The sequence below is a fragment of the Lissotriton vulgaris genome, chromosome 6 (genome assembly GCF_964263255.1).
Source record: "Lissotriton vulgaris chromosome 6, aLisVul1.2, whole genome shotgun sequence".
NCBI lineage: Eukaryota > Metazoa > Chordata > Amphibia > Caudata > Salamandridae > Lissotriton > Lissotriton vulgaris.
This window is the reverse complement of record NC_141694.1, coordinates 270,729,034-270,745,091: the sequence shown is the minus strand read 5'-3', so window position 1 is coordinate 270,745,091 and position 16,058 is coordinate 270,729,034. Positions and strand designations below refer to the sequence as shown.

Below are 16,058 nucleotides of genomic sequence, written 5' to 3'. Positions count from 1 at the left end.
CCCCCCCCAAAAAAAAACCCCAAACAAACTCACGACAAAAAAAGCCATTGGTAGTGACATAGTTAGGTATAGTAATTTAAGTTCATGTGCCTTTTTAGAATAAGAAATTTACTACAAACAAGATGAAGGTTAAAATAGTTAGGTGCTGAAATGAGTTAAAAACCAATTCTATAAATCCCCCCAAAAAACGCTTACGTTCGGCAATTACAGTTCAGTGAACTAACTTGCACTCCCGTCATGCTCTGCTTATGACCTCACATTACATCACTCATGACATGTTACAGGACAATAACATTGTTCGCTTTTAACATAGTTCAACACCCATTTATAATCTTACTGTAAAAACTATTTGGCATGTTATTTACCCATATTTTTGCCTCCTTGAACTGAACAGGTTTTTGCTGGCAATAGAACTCTACACTTAACTCCTGCTAATCAGTCAAAGTGCTTGTGCTCTTCTCTCTAAACATGTTGAAAGATATACACCTGAATTGCATATTTAATTTACTTACAAGTCGTTCGTATATGGTACTACATGTACCTAGGGCCCGTAAAATAATGCTACCAGTGTGCTGCAGCACCCATTGTGCTAACCACTGTAATAGCACTTTAACATGTCTCCAGGCCTTTCCTTGCAGTCAGTGTGTAGTTTTAAACTGCCATTTCAATCTGGCAAGATGAACCTTTTGCCAGACCTAAACCTTCCTTTTTAATTCCTCCAAGTGACCGCTAAGGTAGGCTCTAAATGTCCATATGGTTGAGTGCGTGGTATTTAAATGGTAGGGCATGTATAATACAAGTTTTACATGTCCTGGCAGTGAAAGACGTCCAAGACTCCAAAGTAATTTTTCGCTGTGGCAAAGCTGAATGTCCCATAGGAAAGCACTGGGTTACTTTAGAACGTCATAATACTCAATTTGTTTGGGAAGAACTACAAAAAAAACAAAAAAACATTCTAGGACTCATTTTACTAGTAATGAAAATCCAACTTCATGGTAAAGTTAGATTTAGATCATGGTTTTGGAGATAACACTTTTAGAAAGTGGTCATTTCCCTCCTTCAGCCAAATGTCCCTTTCCGTCAGTGGCACCAGACTACTTCCCTGGAGTGTTGTGTACGGTGTAGTTCTCATGCAGTGAAGTGTTCTTCTCCTAACAGGGTGGCCTGTCGATGTACCCAGACAATTCGACTTCAAAAGATACCTACCCCGTCACTGGCAGTTGCAACTCACTACTGGGGTTGCCTGCCCTTTATCTCTCTAACCCCAAACCCAGGGGGAGCTGAATGAGGGGAGTCATAGTCCATGTTTATGAATTCAGATAGTTTTACATTTCCTAATTCCTCCACTTCTCCATCTGATGAGAGATCACAGATAGGATAAATGACCTATCCAGAGGAGCGTGGATGACGTTAGTTTGATACTCTGTAGTTCTGAAATTATGCAAAATTAGTCATTGCAGTATTCAGCCTAAATGTTTAACCTTTATTATGGCGTACTGATCCCCCCCGGATTTATGGACCATATTTCAGGAAATAACTTTAATTTAATGGATCATTTTTAAGTTGCCAGGTATGGAAGCATCACAGAATACACCAACATGCCGCAAAACAGAGCAAGCATTCAGAAGATTTGGAGCAAGACTGGTTGCTTTGTATTCAGTCTCAATCATAACCCAGGGGCAAAATGTATACAACATTATACTCTTCAAACTTAGTTCGGTAAGCTGAAATACCATGTTGGTTCAGGTATTGACTAATATCTTGAATTTTTAGTTAAGAGAAATTTGTGAAGCAAATGCTAGGTTAGACTTTAAGATCTACTTGCAACAGCTAGGAAATGTAATTGTCCATTAAGATTGCCATGGGTGCAGGTAGAGCCTGTAGGGCACTTATACCATGCTCCCAAAATATTTTTTCCTGCCATGCCAACTTTCAGTGCCTTGCAGTCTAGGACATCTTTGAAGATAGGGATGCTGGGATGTACCAGTTCATATGTTTAGTTATATAATGTTGTACATCAACATAATAAAGAATAACTGATATGTCACAAAGGAGTTTTCCTAAGCAATCAGTCACACAGGGACATGGGGAGCTGCAGGAAATTACACAATACCATTGAAACATTATCCAGAGCATCACATAGTGATAAGTTAGTTAAATAGAATCCTGCATACCTGTTGACCACTATATCCCACTGTGGAGTGCTGCGTCTGTCTCTGGAAGGGGTAGCCCAGCAATTATGCAGAAAGAGCTCAAGCTGTGGATCTTGAGTATACTGAAGTTCAACTTCAAAATACAGGGGTTCTTGCAAGTATTTCACTACCGGATACTCCTGATTACTGTAGAAGTCAGAGTATGACAGATCTAAATTGGAGACATAATAGTAATTAAGCAGAGGGCATGCATTCAAATGAATATAAACTTTGTGCATAAGCTAGTACATATCATACCTTGTATAAATGGAACCAATGCTTTAACGGTAACACTTTTCCATGCAACAACTTTTTATAAAAGGGCAGAGTTTCTTGTGCCACAGAAAAATCAAATGAAAAAATTACACAAGCAGTTCACTTTCTGTAGCAGGTTCTTAAAGGAGCACATGTTGAACTTACCCAGTGCTTAAAAACGGAAGCTTTCTATTTAAGTTTTGAACGAAGACAGGAGGAGGATGTGGAGTGAAATTTGGGGGTGGGTGGGCAGGGGAGGAACTGGAAGGAAAATTAGAATGGAGGTAGATATACATTTAGAGTCCGTTCAATTATGCATTCATGATAAACAGATTCCAAGTGGTGACAGAGTTCTGGTTGGCAATGAAGGTGTATTAAACATCAACCATAATTCAAGTTAAGCTTCCCTAGAACATGGACTTCTACTAGTTTTCATTTCAACTTGTTCTGCAAATCCTTATGCTTGCAAAAAACCAATCAGTGACCTAAAAAGTACCTGGTAACTTATTTCACTACCCCTCCATCCCAGTCTATGCTGAAGCCATTGAAAACATTATTAAAGCCAGACTTTCCATTCATAGAGTGGGCGATTTTACATCTAATCAAGGAAAACAGTCCACGTAGACCTCCGTCCTGAGTGATCCAAGACTGAAGGGAGGTATAGTCCTCGGTTTGGCCCATATTATGCAGGACCAAACTACAGCCTTTTCCCCCCATTCCTCCCCCCCCCCCACCACCACCACCGGACTACATTTCTGATGGTGTGCAACTCAAGAAATCCAAATAATGGACGAGACCTTGACAGGATTCATTCTTACAATCAAAACTGTACTGAAGGGTTAAACATCTCTCCCAGCATATTTATTGTGCTGTCCTACACAATGAATGAATGAATGAATGAACCTTTATTAAAACCATGTTTGCAGCATTCCACCACCATACAGCAAAAACACATCCAGAGATTACACAAAAATCACCATCTCAGCAGTTCCTAAAATTTCAGTTCTGCCTTTGACATCCCTTGATTGCAGACAGTTTTCCTTTTATACATGTATGAACTCACAAGGTTCAGTCAAAAGGGATTGCTTAACCTTTGTCTATTTGCACAGTTTAGGACATCCCCGTTTAAAGTAAGCCAATGGAATGGTCGCTATTGGCTGAAATTAAACAACCCTAAAATGATGAGTTTTTGGAAAAGTGAATCCGCCACACTTAAGCAAAGGCTCACATTGAGGAGTGCAGGCTAAATACAACAATATGCCAACTTTGTCCAGTTACCAGTGCACCCATTATAAGGTCAGGTGGAAGAGGACAGTTCCCTCTTTGCAAGTTGACTTATCTCCAAAGTTTAGGATTACAAAAGATCCACTAGGCTGTCCCCTACTGATTGACTGATTATTAATTGGATCTTAAATTAACATTTATAATCTGGTGGTACATCCCATTGTCAAACACAAGCGACCCTAATTGCACTATGCTTATTTTCTGCCAAACTGCAGATTTAGACTTTATTTTTAGTAAAAAAGTTATGAGTTAAATTAGCTACTCTGCCAAACAGAGGGGAACTTATTACTTATTGGCTGTGGAGAATGCCAATTAGCTCCTGGCAAGGACCATATGTGGCGGTCTTGTGAACAATTACGTTTCAAAGCGATCTTTTACCATAAGAAAAATGCGGTGAGACATTTTTCTAAGATGTCCTGTTGCAGATTATGTAGAATAAGTGCATCTTTGACAGTCCTGAACATGCTCACAAGTCCCAGTTAGCACAGGGGTTCAGTACACAAATAGTGTCCTGTGGACTCATGATGTGGGGAGGGTAGAAATAAGAGAAGGTCAGTAATCTGCTGAGGAAAGAAAGGATTTAATCGTAGAAATCCCCAGAAAGCTCAGATTAGCCTTTGGAATATATAAAATTAAACTTCACCAGATCGGGTGACGTCACCCTGCTGAGGAAATGGGATGTGCCAGAACTATCAAAGAAAGGGAACCTCAGACTGAGGTTAGGACACTTTATAAACCCTAGCAGAAACCATGTTACTTCAGACTGAGCGCTCTCTTGCATATTAAAGGATTCTTGTCTTTCTAAGCAGAGGTGATCTACCTCCAGCTTGAGCTTTGTAGAGTTAGATCAAAAAAAGAATTACAAAGAGAGCTGAAGCCAATTGTTCCGCATGCCATTGTATATTGTATCTGGCGGACTTAGCAGCCACCTGGAGAGAAAATCAGTTATTCTAGCCAAAAATGGGAGACGCCACATACTTTGTGTACTTTATGCAGGCAACCTAATTCTTCTGTATTATACAGCAGTAGATTTACAACATAAGCTTGACTGCCTTGCATTTCAAAATACATTTTATGACTAAATATAGAAGATTAAAATAGTGATCTTTGGTAAGAAGAATACATGGTGTCTTAGTTTAAAAAAAGTTGAGGAAATATTTGGATAGGTCATTTAACAGAAGTCTAAATTTGAATGACCATCTAATAATCAGAAAAGATCAGAGCCTTGTTAAACTAGACTTATGACCATATTACGATGTCTGGCAGACGCAGGTGGTGGACCAGACTGAATTAGGTTGTCATGCAACGCATATGATGCAGTCGCAAACTCCCATTTCTCTATGGGAACTTGTGCTGCGGGTGGTTTCCAGGAGGACCTGGATGACCATGCGCTCTGTGTGGGAGCAATTTGAAAATCTTGCAAAGCATTTTGAGGACTTGATCACAGCATTGACCAGTTCATTGTGAGTTTGTCATTAAGGATGATGCAGAGGTTTCAGGCATGGTCTGTGGATGTGGGACCCAGGTCAGGTGGCCACCAGGAGGAGTCCGAGGGGAAGTTCTAACTTCTGAAGATCAAGATCTCCAGGTTTACAGTGTTGAGTTGTAGGCAGCTCTCTCGCATCCAGTTGCCCATGTTGGACATACAGGTGGAGAAGTTGGTCTTGGTGGTGTTCGGTGAGGTAGTGGCTGAGCATCGTTCGCTTAGGAGAATGTGGACGCTGCTGGTTCTTAAGATGTGGGCGAATGGTGCCATGTAAATGTTGAACAGGTTTGGACTGAGGGAGAAGCCTTGGTGGACTTCACAGATTAGCTTCTTGTGATCGGAGGTGATAGTGAAGTCTGACTCATTGTGCCCTGTTGGAGTGTAGGGTCTTACCCGGGCAGACCAGTTTGATTGCTTCCTCAATCTTTCAGGGAGATGGGACGGTCTTGGTCCTTCTGAATCGCCTGCTCCAACGTAGGGAGACGCACCCTTTCCCGGTCAAGGAGAACAGCGACGGTCAACCCGGGGGTCCGTGCAGTGTATAATCGCCGATAAAACTCAGCAAAAGTATTCGCCATTGCAGCACGGTGCACCACTCCAGCTGCGTCGACCACTTCCAGGATGATACGGTTCGTCCTGGGGTACGTAGCCAGCCTGTGCAGTATCGTCCCTTTCTTGTTATCCCAGCCATAGACATTTGCCACCGAGGACTGCCAGAGGAGTTTGGCTGCGTCCAAGGAGAATTGTTTGATGTCGCCTCGAATAAGGGCCAGTTGTCGAGCCTGAGAGGCGTCCTCAGATACGGATAAAAGCTGCTCCAAATGAAGGGCCTGCGCTTCCTTGGCAGTAATTTCCTGCAGCTGTGCGCCTGCCTTTGGATCTTAAGTTGCCGCTTTGCAAAACCCCTAACTGTCACCTTCCACAAGGTACCCGGGGAGACCACCAACCCCTCATTGGTGTCAAAGTAGAGGTTCAGCTCCTTCCCAATCTCTTTCCTAAAGTTTTTATCTTGAAGGAACCATGCATTCTTTCTCCCATCCTCCCCCACTGTGGTCGAGTCGCAGGGGGGAGCCCAGGAACCAAGAAGTATCGGGGAGTGGTCCGATATGCCCCTAGAGGATACGGACATCAACTGTCAGCGAGCAGTCAAGTGCGGAAACAAAGATCACGTCTAGGCGGGTTTGGGTGCGATGGGCCGCGGATGTATGCGTGAATTCGACAGTACGTGGATGCCAAGTGCACCACGCATCACAAAGCCCAAGGGAGTAAGACCACTTCTGCAAGAGCTTCGCATTAGTCACCCGGGCTGCAGAGGGGGAACCCGATTTATCCAAAGCTGGAGCCAACACTGCGTTAAAGTCATCCGCAACAATCATGTTGCCTGCGGGCGTATCGTGTAGCAAGGAAGCTGTGCGGGTCAGGGTGGTCGCAAGCAAGGAAGGAGGGGCATATACTGACATGAGAGTGAGGGATGTACCAGACAACGACCCACTAACAGCCACTAACGAACCATGGGGGTCATGAGTCACTTGAGAAAGAACAAAGGGCAGTGGGTGCCGTAGGATTGCCATCCCACGTGAGCCCCTGGAGAAGCCGGAGTGCCATACCCCATCATAGCCATACCGAGCCAGGAAGGGGCAGCAGTTTCCCAAAAGTTCAATTTCTTGGAGCATGAGGACATCTATGTGGAGACGCTGTGCATATCCTAAAACCACTGTACGTTTGTGGTGGTGGTCCAGCAGACCGTTGACATTCCACGACAAGCTGTGGAGATATCCCGTAGGGGAGGTATTATCTGTCATGGTAGAGTGCTCTTGGTGTAGGCGGAGCGCGTGGCTTTGGGTGTACAGTCGCGCCTGAACGCATTCGGTGGTGTATGCGACTACATACCACAAGGATATATTCGCCCCTCCAACCAGTGAGTTGAGGCATTCCTTGATGGCTGAAACAACAAAATACACAATAGAACATATCGGACAAAATCGCCCAAACCCGGCCCACATCCCCAGCCCCCACCCTACACTTCATTAACAGAAGCATCTGTTGTCCCCCCCCAATCAACAACAGCCAGTACACTTGGAAAACAACCAAAGTAAAACGCCTGGGAATAGGGAAGCATGGAGGACACCTCCTCATGAACGGATGCTTAATGACAAAGATCAATGGGAGTTCTGGAACAGTTCAGGAGCTGCGGGTAGTCTCCGGCCGCAGAGCGAGGCCCGGCGTTTAGAGAACGGCTCAAACAGGATCCCTCAGCAGCACCGAGCTTCAGGAAGATGTACCGGAGCGACGCCCACTCGCTGCTCCCTCTTCAACCTGGGTGGACCGTCACGTGTGACCCGGCGGGGAGTGAGACTGGGCACGCCTCCGATCACGGCATCTACGGGAGCGGTTACGGGGAGGTAGAGGAGACGGACCGTCCTAGCCCACCCCTCGACTCATCCACGGCATGGCCCTCGATCCGCAGAGCACGCTCCTGCGTAGCCCAGGTCCACACCTGTCGGATTGTCGAAGAACAGAGCCTTGTTTCCAAATATCACCCTCAGGCGAGCCGGGAAGAGGAGCAGATACTGAATGTTAAGTGCCCTCAACTTTTGCTTGACCTCACCAAAGGAGCACCTCTGGCCCTGAACCTCACGGGTGTAATCAGGAAAGATCATGATGGTGCAGTTTTTGTGTAGGAGCCGTTGTTGCTTGCGGGCTTCAGTTAGGATGATGTCCCGGTCTTTGAAATTAAGGACCCGCATTATAATCTGGTGAGAAGGAGTGCCCAGCAGTGGCTTAGGGGCCAGGGACCTATGGGCCCACTTAATCGCGAACCACAGGGACAGGGTTCCCTCGAGTACCCATGATCTCAACCACCTCTCTAGGAAGTCCACCGCTCTACCCTGTTCTGCTCCTTCTGGAAAGCCCACGAGGCAGAGGTTTTTGTGTCTAGACCAGTTTTCCATGTCTTCCGCCCGGTGGTGCAATTCCTGGGTCTGCGACTGAAGATGCGCCACCTGCCCCTTAAGTTGATGCAAGTCATCCTCCACTGAGGAGATCCTAGATTCAATCTCTTTAATCCGGTCTTAGGTGTTGCGGAGGTCCTGCCTAATGAGGGTCATGTCCACCCTTACTTCGGCGATTTTACCCTCTACCGAAGTCTGGGATGTGTGGATGGCTTGAAGGATAGTGGCCAGTTTGGCTGACAGAGGAACCTCCTGCCCCAACAACCCCCCCCCCACAGCTAGTCCCACCGCAGGCAAGGCCCGCAATGCACATGGAGCCCAGGGGTCCCCAACCATTCAAAGACCCTGGAGCAATTGGCCACTAGCTTCCTCAGCAGGTCGGATCCACCGGGGTCCACAGGCGGCAAGAAACAGTCAGGGAGCAAACAGCTGTGGCAGCACAACACCTGCCTGCAGCAGAGCCAAGAGGACCCCAGGAAAGCACAGGGGCCAGAGGCGACCCGCCCGGGGGCCACAGGCACAAAGTTATGACGGTCTGGGGACCACAAGCAAGAAGGACTGGGCGGCGGATAACCGTTACAGCACTACTCCACCCAAGTGGCCCCGCTCAGGTTCCCCCGTGAGCAGGATGTGTTGGCATAAAATTGAGTTCCTCCTGGGCAGGAGGCAGCCCTGAACCGGAAGAGCGCTAATCCCCGCACTCTACAAAAAACACCAGAAATGTAGGTTTAGGGAGCATGCTGCAGTCTGCAGCGTGATTGCGCTCCAGTTTCAAGGCAAGGGATATAGGCCCCCGTCCCCCAGCACAGCAGTCTAAGCCCCCCAGGTTCCAGTGCCACACCACCGGGGGGGGGGGGGGGGGGGGGGGGGGGGGAGGCACTGTTGCACTCCACCAACCTGCGTCCTGCAGACCTCAGCCACGGACCAAGCCATCGCAGGGGCCTCCAGCTATCCGAACAAACAGCTGATTCCGGGGTCCCGCAGTGCAGGCCCGGCTCTGCTTAAAGGGTAAGGCTCTTCACATGAGTCAAGAATACGCACCAGGAGGAGGCCGCAGGCCGAGCCGCTCCGCCCGCTGCCTATTCGCCAGTCTCATACGGGCAACACCCCGATCTCTCCCATGTGCAGGCGGCAGTACTAGCAACATCCAATGCCTCAACCCCAGGGCGTGCCACAGTGGGGATGGGTCGCCGTTCAGAGCACGGGCACCTAGGGGGTCAAAGCCGCCATCATAGAGTGAGGCGCGGCTAGAAGGCAGCCACTGGAGGGCAGAGCGGGATAATAACCGCACAGGAGGATTCGGAGGCAGCAAGGTAGGTCACCAGAGGGTATCCAGCACGGCTCTGCAAGGTAGAAAGGCCCAGATGTCAGCGGATCATGGCACGGATGACGGAGTGGTCCAGAGCACTCCTAAAGTGCGACTGCCATCCTGACGTGCCAAGCCACGCCCCCTTTTGTTGTTTTTATTCTTTCCATTTAAAAAATACTCAACACACTTTAGTTACATAATGTGGCAAATGTCGGTAAGAGCATCGGGTTCATCGCTCATAATGATCACAGTAGGTCCATTACAGAATAGTATCGGTGTGTTCAATCCCCACAACGTTCCATTACAATTACGAAACTCCATACAAACCTCCTTAGTGAAGCATCATTCACCATTTAAATGTTTCAGGTTCCTCTATACCAGAGGAGTCAAACATTTTGATGCAAAGACCCCTCCCCGTTGAGATGTCTTAGGCATAAGGACCCAAACTAAAGGTCAGCGAGATTGAAAGCGTGGTCAAAGGTGTAGGTTAAAACAAAGGGCCTCATTTATGAGGAATTGGCAAGTCCTCTTGCTGAGCTGGCCTACATCAATGTGAAAGGGCAGGAATCCACATTATTTATGAAATAAGGTGCATTCCTGTGCTTTCCCCCTGCATTGGTGCACAAATTGTTTCCTGGAGCCAATGTAGTGCAGGAAGGAGTACCTTCCTGCACAAAAACAATCCAGAGAGGGGTTTTCCTCTTTCTATGTGGGCTGCAGAATACTACACATGGAAAGAGGAAAAAACTAGGAGAAAGTAAAACATTTCCCCTAGTTACACCTGCTGTGGGGAGGCATAAGATTTTGGCGCTGCCCCAGGTTGACATGGTTTTGTCAATCTGGGGCAGCATCAAATCGAGGGGTGTTGTGTGAACACTCCCCGCAATGCCCATGGAAGGCCTACTTGACAGACTAAGGCAAGGCAGCATTTGCACTGGTTTGTCTTCTTTTTGCGTGGAGGACGGGTCCCCACACCACGAACGTCGGAGCAGCACCATCTTGCTGTACGTCTAATATCTACTTATTTAAGAGGCGCCCTTTATCTTCACACCAAGACATCATTACCTGTCGAATTGCATCAGGCTTGATACTACACACCACAATGTTATTTCAAAGCGATACTGCCACCAACGTTCTTTGAAAGATTAACTCCTTTACAACATATATCGCCTACTCCATCTTGGAATATTCAGTTGTGAGATTGCGCTTGGGAGTTAATTATTGCAATACTTCGAACAGGAATGAGCTCGCTGCCCCCGTCCATGACATCGTTTGATCTTATTACCATTTTCGGCTTATAGAATATTTCCGTAGAGATCAGGATTACCTTCATTCTAAAATCACATTATGTTTACTAAAGATATCTGAAGATTTCACCTTCCATCATTTTACTGCATGGATAGAGCTTTCATTGTTTACTTAATCTGTTGGTCTCCTGAAGAAGGCGGTTCACTGCCGAAACGCGCGTCGAGTTTATGCTTTTTTCAATACCTGAGTTATTAAATGTGTTTGTTTATAATTTTCACTGTACTGAACATGTTTTATGCTATTTGTTTTTTATAATTGTATGTAACTGAGGAATTTTGTACACCTATCATATGGTTTGACTTTCTGGTCATTCATAATATGATTTTTAATATATCGATTAAAAATATACGTTTTATAAAAACTGTTAATCTTTTGATTATTCCTTCTTGACCACTGGCCTGACTGGATTGTTCACACAATTTCCTTAGATGTCCTAGGATTTTTTCTCACACCCACTGGTTTGTCTTACTCCATATGTAAGAGGGCATGTTAAGGCACTCAGGGTTGGGTCTCATCATAGATACTTGTGCAGACGAAGCTTCAAAAAAGGGGCGCTCCGACGGTTCAAGCCTCAAAATATTTTGTTCGTTTTAGGTCTTTCACTATCTGGTACCTACATATAAAATAATGGGCAGCTCAAAAAACTTTTTGAAAAGTTGTTACTCAGTGGAAAATGCACTGTCGTTCATTATGAAACCTAGTTAATACACTGCGGAGGTCTGTGTGTAACAAGAGCCACAGAATTTCATCTGGGTGGTGCAGTGGAGAATAGGGACTGGTGTATTTTAGTGCTACTAGGTCACAGCCTATGACTGAAAGAACTGTGAATGTGTAAGTCATTATTTTATTCTTTGATTACACATATTGTAAGATAGATTGATACAAACTGTGCAAATAGTTTTAGGATAAAATATGAGGTTCCAAAATGTAGATATTAGTAATACCAGACCATATGCATTTTTTTTTTTAAACTGTCCCTTCAGCAACTCTTCAGGGGGTGGTACTAAGCGCTGTGTAAATTAAGATTTAAAAAAACATGCACTTTACAGCCCAGTTAACTCTTCCTACTACCACTCAAAACAAAATCACATCTTTGCCATCACAAAGCAAGTAAAGCCAGAACCGCTCCCAAGCACCCTTTACCTTTGCAGATTAACTCCCAACACAATTGCATTTCATTCATGCACCCTGGCACGAAAGATGGTTTAACTTGTCTGCTCAGCCTCTTCGTTTAACAGCACAAGAGACCAACGTCAGTTGAAGCATTTTAACAACCAGAATAAAGCCTCACGGTTTCCAAAAGGAAGTGTACAGGTTTTAGATTCCAGGCAGAAATGATGCCTGGAAATGTGCGACTCCCTTCCTAAGATTCCTCGCCCCCCCCCCCCCCCCCCGGGGTCACACCCCACAGATTGAAGACCTCTGCTCTATACTCTACCCACCGCCCCATATCTTGCCCCATTTCCCCGCACATCCATGCCCTTGGTATAGGACCTTCAGCTGCAAACCCTAATCGAGGTCTGCCTTCCACTAACCCCCGGATGTTGAATCGCACCCCACATCCTCACAATATTTCTTTTTGCCACTATTAGCCATATTAGTCTGTATTTCGGCCACGGGTCATGCAGTAGCACTACAGACCATTCTGTGTATGAGCACCCTAGACGTGTATCTGTGCAAAATACGCTTTTGTATAGGGCGAAACTGTGCTCTTATGGCCACCTACCAGAGACTCTATTGCCTCTGTCCAATCGTCATTTTCTAGTATGCCTAACTAGACTTCACATGCCTCCTGGGGGTCCGCAGTGTTCATTATCTTTTTATATTTTAGGGAAATGACCTTATCTGGCATTGGATCTAATAACCAGTCTTCAAGTGGTGAGCATTCTGGTTGCTGTTTACCCATTGGGATGTGGGCCCGCAATGCAGGTTTCAATTCCAAATATCGGAACCGTTCCGAATCGACAATTGGTAGTTTACTGGTTTTTGATCTGTGCGTCGTTCCTTCCGAGTGTGGATTTGTAGGAGTCTCCGGAGGTGTGGTCTCATCCTTCTCGGTCTTCTTTCCAGTTGTTTACAATAGTGGTTGGAGTCTTAGGTCTTCAGTGAACCAGCATGCTTAAGCGCAAGTTCGTGTGTGAGATCTTCATGGGGGACAGGGTGTTGACACAGTCCAAGATCCAATTGTCGAAGGTGGATAAGGTTGTTCTGTAGGTCGCCTGTGAGGATACACTTGCTTGACCTGATGGTGTGGGTCCAGTCTGCTTCTGTTATGTTGTGCCAGTTGCGGCTGAAGTGGATTGTTGGTTCTGGTTTGCTGGGGGGCATTGATGTAGAATTGTCTGAGAGTGGGCTGTCCATGGGAACAGGAAGAGGTGGCACAAAGTATTCTGTGCTGGCTGTGGAGACTGGTTGGAGTGTGTCCAGTGAGGGGAGTTGGGCCTTGTATGAGCTATGCAAGTCCGATGTTGAAGACCTCCAGGAGGTCGGGGACATTGTGGTCCATAGGTTCATGGGAATGAATGCGGAGGTTGCGAAGCAGGAGGAAGTGTTTGGATTAATGCCGATGGGAGGGAGGATGTCCGTTAGGAGATTGCTGAAGGTGGTGCAGGGTCCTGACAGTCAAACGAGGGTGCCTGAAATGGTTATGCAGTGGCGGAGATGAAGTTGAAAATACATGTGTTCCACAAATGTGGTTGGTTCATCCATAGAGGTAGTGCAGGTGATGGTGTATTTGTGGATGATTGCATGGCCTCCTCCAGGTTTCTGGAGCCCATTGCGGTGGAATATTGTCACAATGGCAGGAGTGGATGACTGGCTGAGCAAGGTTTTGGCGAGCATGAGGATATCCATGGAGTGCGTGTCCATGAGGTTCCAGGTCTTGGTGGCATGTTTGCAGTGCGATTTGGTGTTCAGGAGCATGCAGGCAATGTGGACAGGGGAGTATGTGAAAGGTGGGATGGGTAGGATGCTGCAGGAGCAGCAGCAGAGAATGCAGGAGACCAGTTCTGCCATGTGGTGAGGAGCAGGGGCTGCAGTCATGGAGTGCTGGCAAGTCAATGGGAATGTAGCTTTGGCAGTTGGATGGACCATGGTGCTGGTCGCAGTTCTAGCACAAACTGGCTTGCCTTTTTCATGGCAGCCATTTAGTAGGTCCTTGGGGGTGGGCGTTGGAGAAGAAGCCTCCAACACATTTACTTTCTTTAGGAAGTGAAAAGGTTACCCTAATCTTCGCTTACCAGATATTCTGTTCCATTTGGAAATATTAAGATCTACTCCTTTGCATTCAGTTCAAGAGTTTAGTGGTATAAGACCGAATGGGTTTAGTACGCACAGCCTCTAGCTGGGTGGTGGCTTAAATAATCTGTAATTATTATACTAATGATCAAGACAAGAATAGTTTGATTAATACCTCTGACCAATGCAAACTATTGGTTAAGCATTGTGATTATTTAAAGCAATCCGTCTTGTAAAACATTGACAAATCAAATTCGGGCAACAGTGTGGCATTTGATTACTACTATATAGGTGGTGCAACTGACTGAACGCTTTGCAACTCGTTCCTCCAACAGCTAGTTATTTAAATCATGGTGTTTTCACATATTGTAGTTTGCATCAATACCACCACACAAGATCATACCACCTGCCAGAATACACTATTGCACGCCTCCCCAACACCACCATTTAACCGCATACCATCCGTCCAACAGCCAACACACAATTCTTAATAGGCTCCTGGGTACCATATAACTAAAAGGCACTTCACCCAATACACAGTATAATACACCGTTCACTATATATGGTGCATTGCCTAGATCATACTCATCCATCACTTCACCCAATATCACTCTGCACCACACTACAAGGACTCCAAAGTAGAACTCTTCTGGTTCCTCTATTACCAACAAACCATTATCAAAATTCACTATCACTAAATATTTCATTAGAAGGTGATTAATTACACTACCTCATCTTACAAAGTGTTTCTAGCAAAGTGCTTAAGAGAAATAATAATGTTGCATTTTCCTGCATGCACAACTAGCCAACCAGAAAAAGTAAATGGTCAATGGTTTACTCATCAGAAGGCTGGCAGCAGGTGACACCAAGTGTTACGCTAATACACAAGACAACTCTGATTTGCTGGGATGCATCCCTCTTGGGACCAGTACATCACTTGACAGGAGGCAGACCCCAATTTACAGTTACTAACAAGTTCTCTCCCGCGAGAACCGGACTCTCCCACAGCAATCTTCAAAGATTTATTAGCAACATGTCAACCAGTTTCAGATTCCCCTAGGATCAAGTTTGATCCTGGAGGAATAGAACTATTAGTAACAGTTGTTTACTGTCTGCTGATACAATTTATTTTCTTCTGACCTAGTACGGCCACAGAGAATAGTGCAGTGTGATGATGCAAACAACTTTAGAGAAAAAGCGGTCACATTCAGAAATCCAAACTTACTGTAGCTAACCAAGTTAAGGAAATTGATCTCATCCTACAAGGGGATTCCCCTTCACAACGGAGAGCACAGTATTCATGACCTTTGTAGAGTCCACGCCACTGAAGGCACTCAGTTCACTGTTACATGCAGCCCTTGCTTTTCAAGGCTTGGAGAGGAGAGCTCTACAGGGCAGAGGGAATAACTGAGGATTGCTAGTACAGTTTATTTCGAATTATACTGTACCCTGTAGCAGGGATTCCGTTCTCCTACAGAACTGTGCATAGAGATCTGGAACCTCAGTGAATTAGGATGACCCAAAACTCACCTTGGTACCCAAAATCCCCTTACCGAGCTAGCTACAGTGTCTCATTGGTCATAAACTCCCAATGCTTAGACAAACCAGAACCTGAACTTAGGTTACCTCAGGTATCGTGGAACACATGAACACTTTCGCTCTATAATCATTTCAAACCAGAACGTGGAGTAAAAGAGGACACGTGCATATTTGAAATATTTATTTACTAATGCAAGGTTCTCAAACGCAGTATCTTATATAATACAAGCAAACATATTATAAAAGTCAAAGTTATCAGCATAGTTACTAGTCCATAGTAAGCAAACGGTGATAGCATATTATAATGCTGTAATGAATAGGAATTAATAACACCTATTTCTCACCCTCCCTATTTAGTATAATATATCTATGAAGGTCTCTTTTGGGTTTTAGCAGGGCGGGCCCATACCTCTAAATGTCAGTGGCAGAGGATCACATCTTCCACCAGCTCTCTGCATGCGAAGCATCATCAAGTGTGTCTTTGCATTCCCAGTAAC

The 16,058-nt window shown here is 45.6% G+C and overlaps 1 protein-coding gene across 1 annotated transcript in view; it reads right to left on the bottom strand.

Moving 5' to 3' along the window:
* LOC147707124 (uncharacterized) overlaps nucleotides 1–16,058 on the bottom strand; it is a 120,754-nt gene that overhangs the window by 26,143 nt on the left and 78,553 nt on the right. Inside the window, exon 18 of the mRNA XM_086925180.1 lies at nucleotides 2,175–2,364. Within this exon, the coding sequence (XP_086781306.1) occupies nucleotides 2,175–2,364 (190 nt within the window). The remainder of the gene's footprint in view (nucleotides 1–2,174; nucleotides 2,365–16,058) is intronic.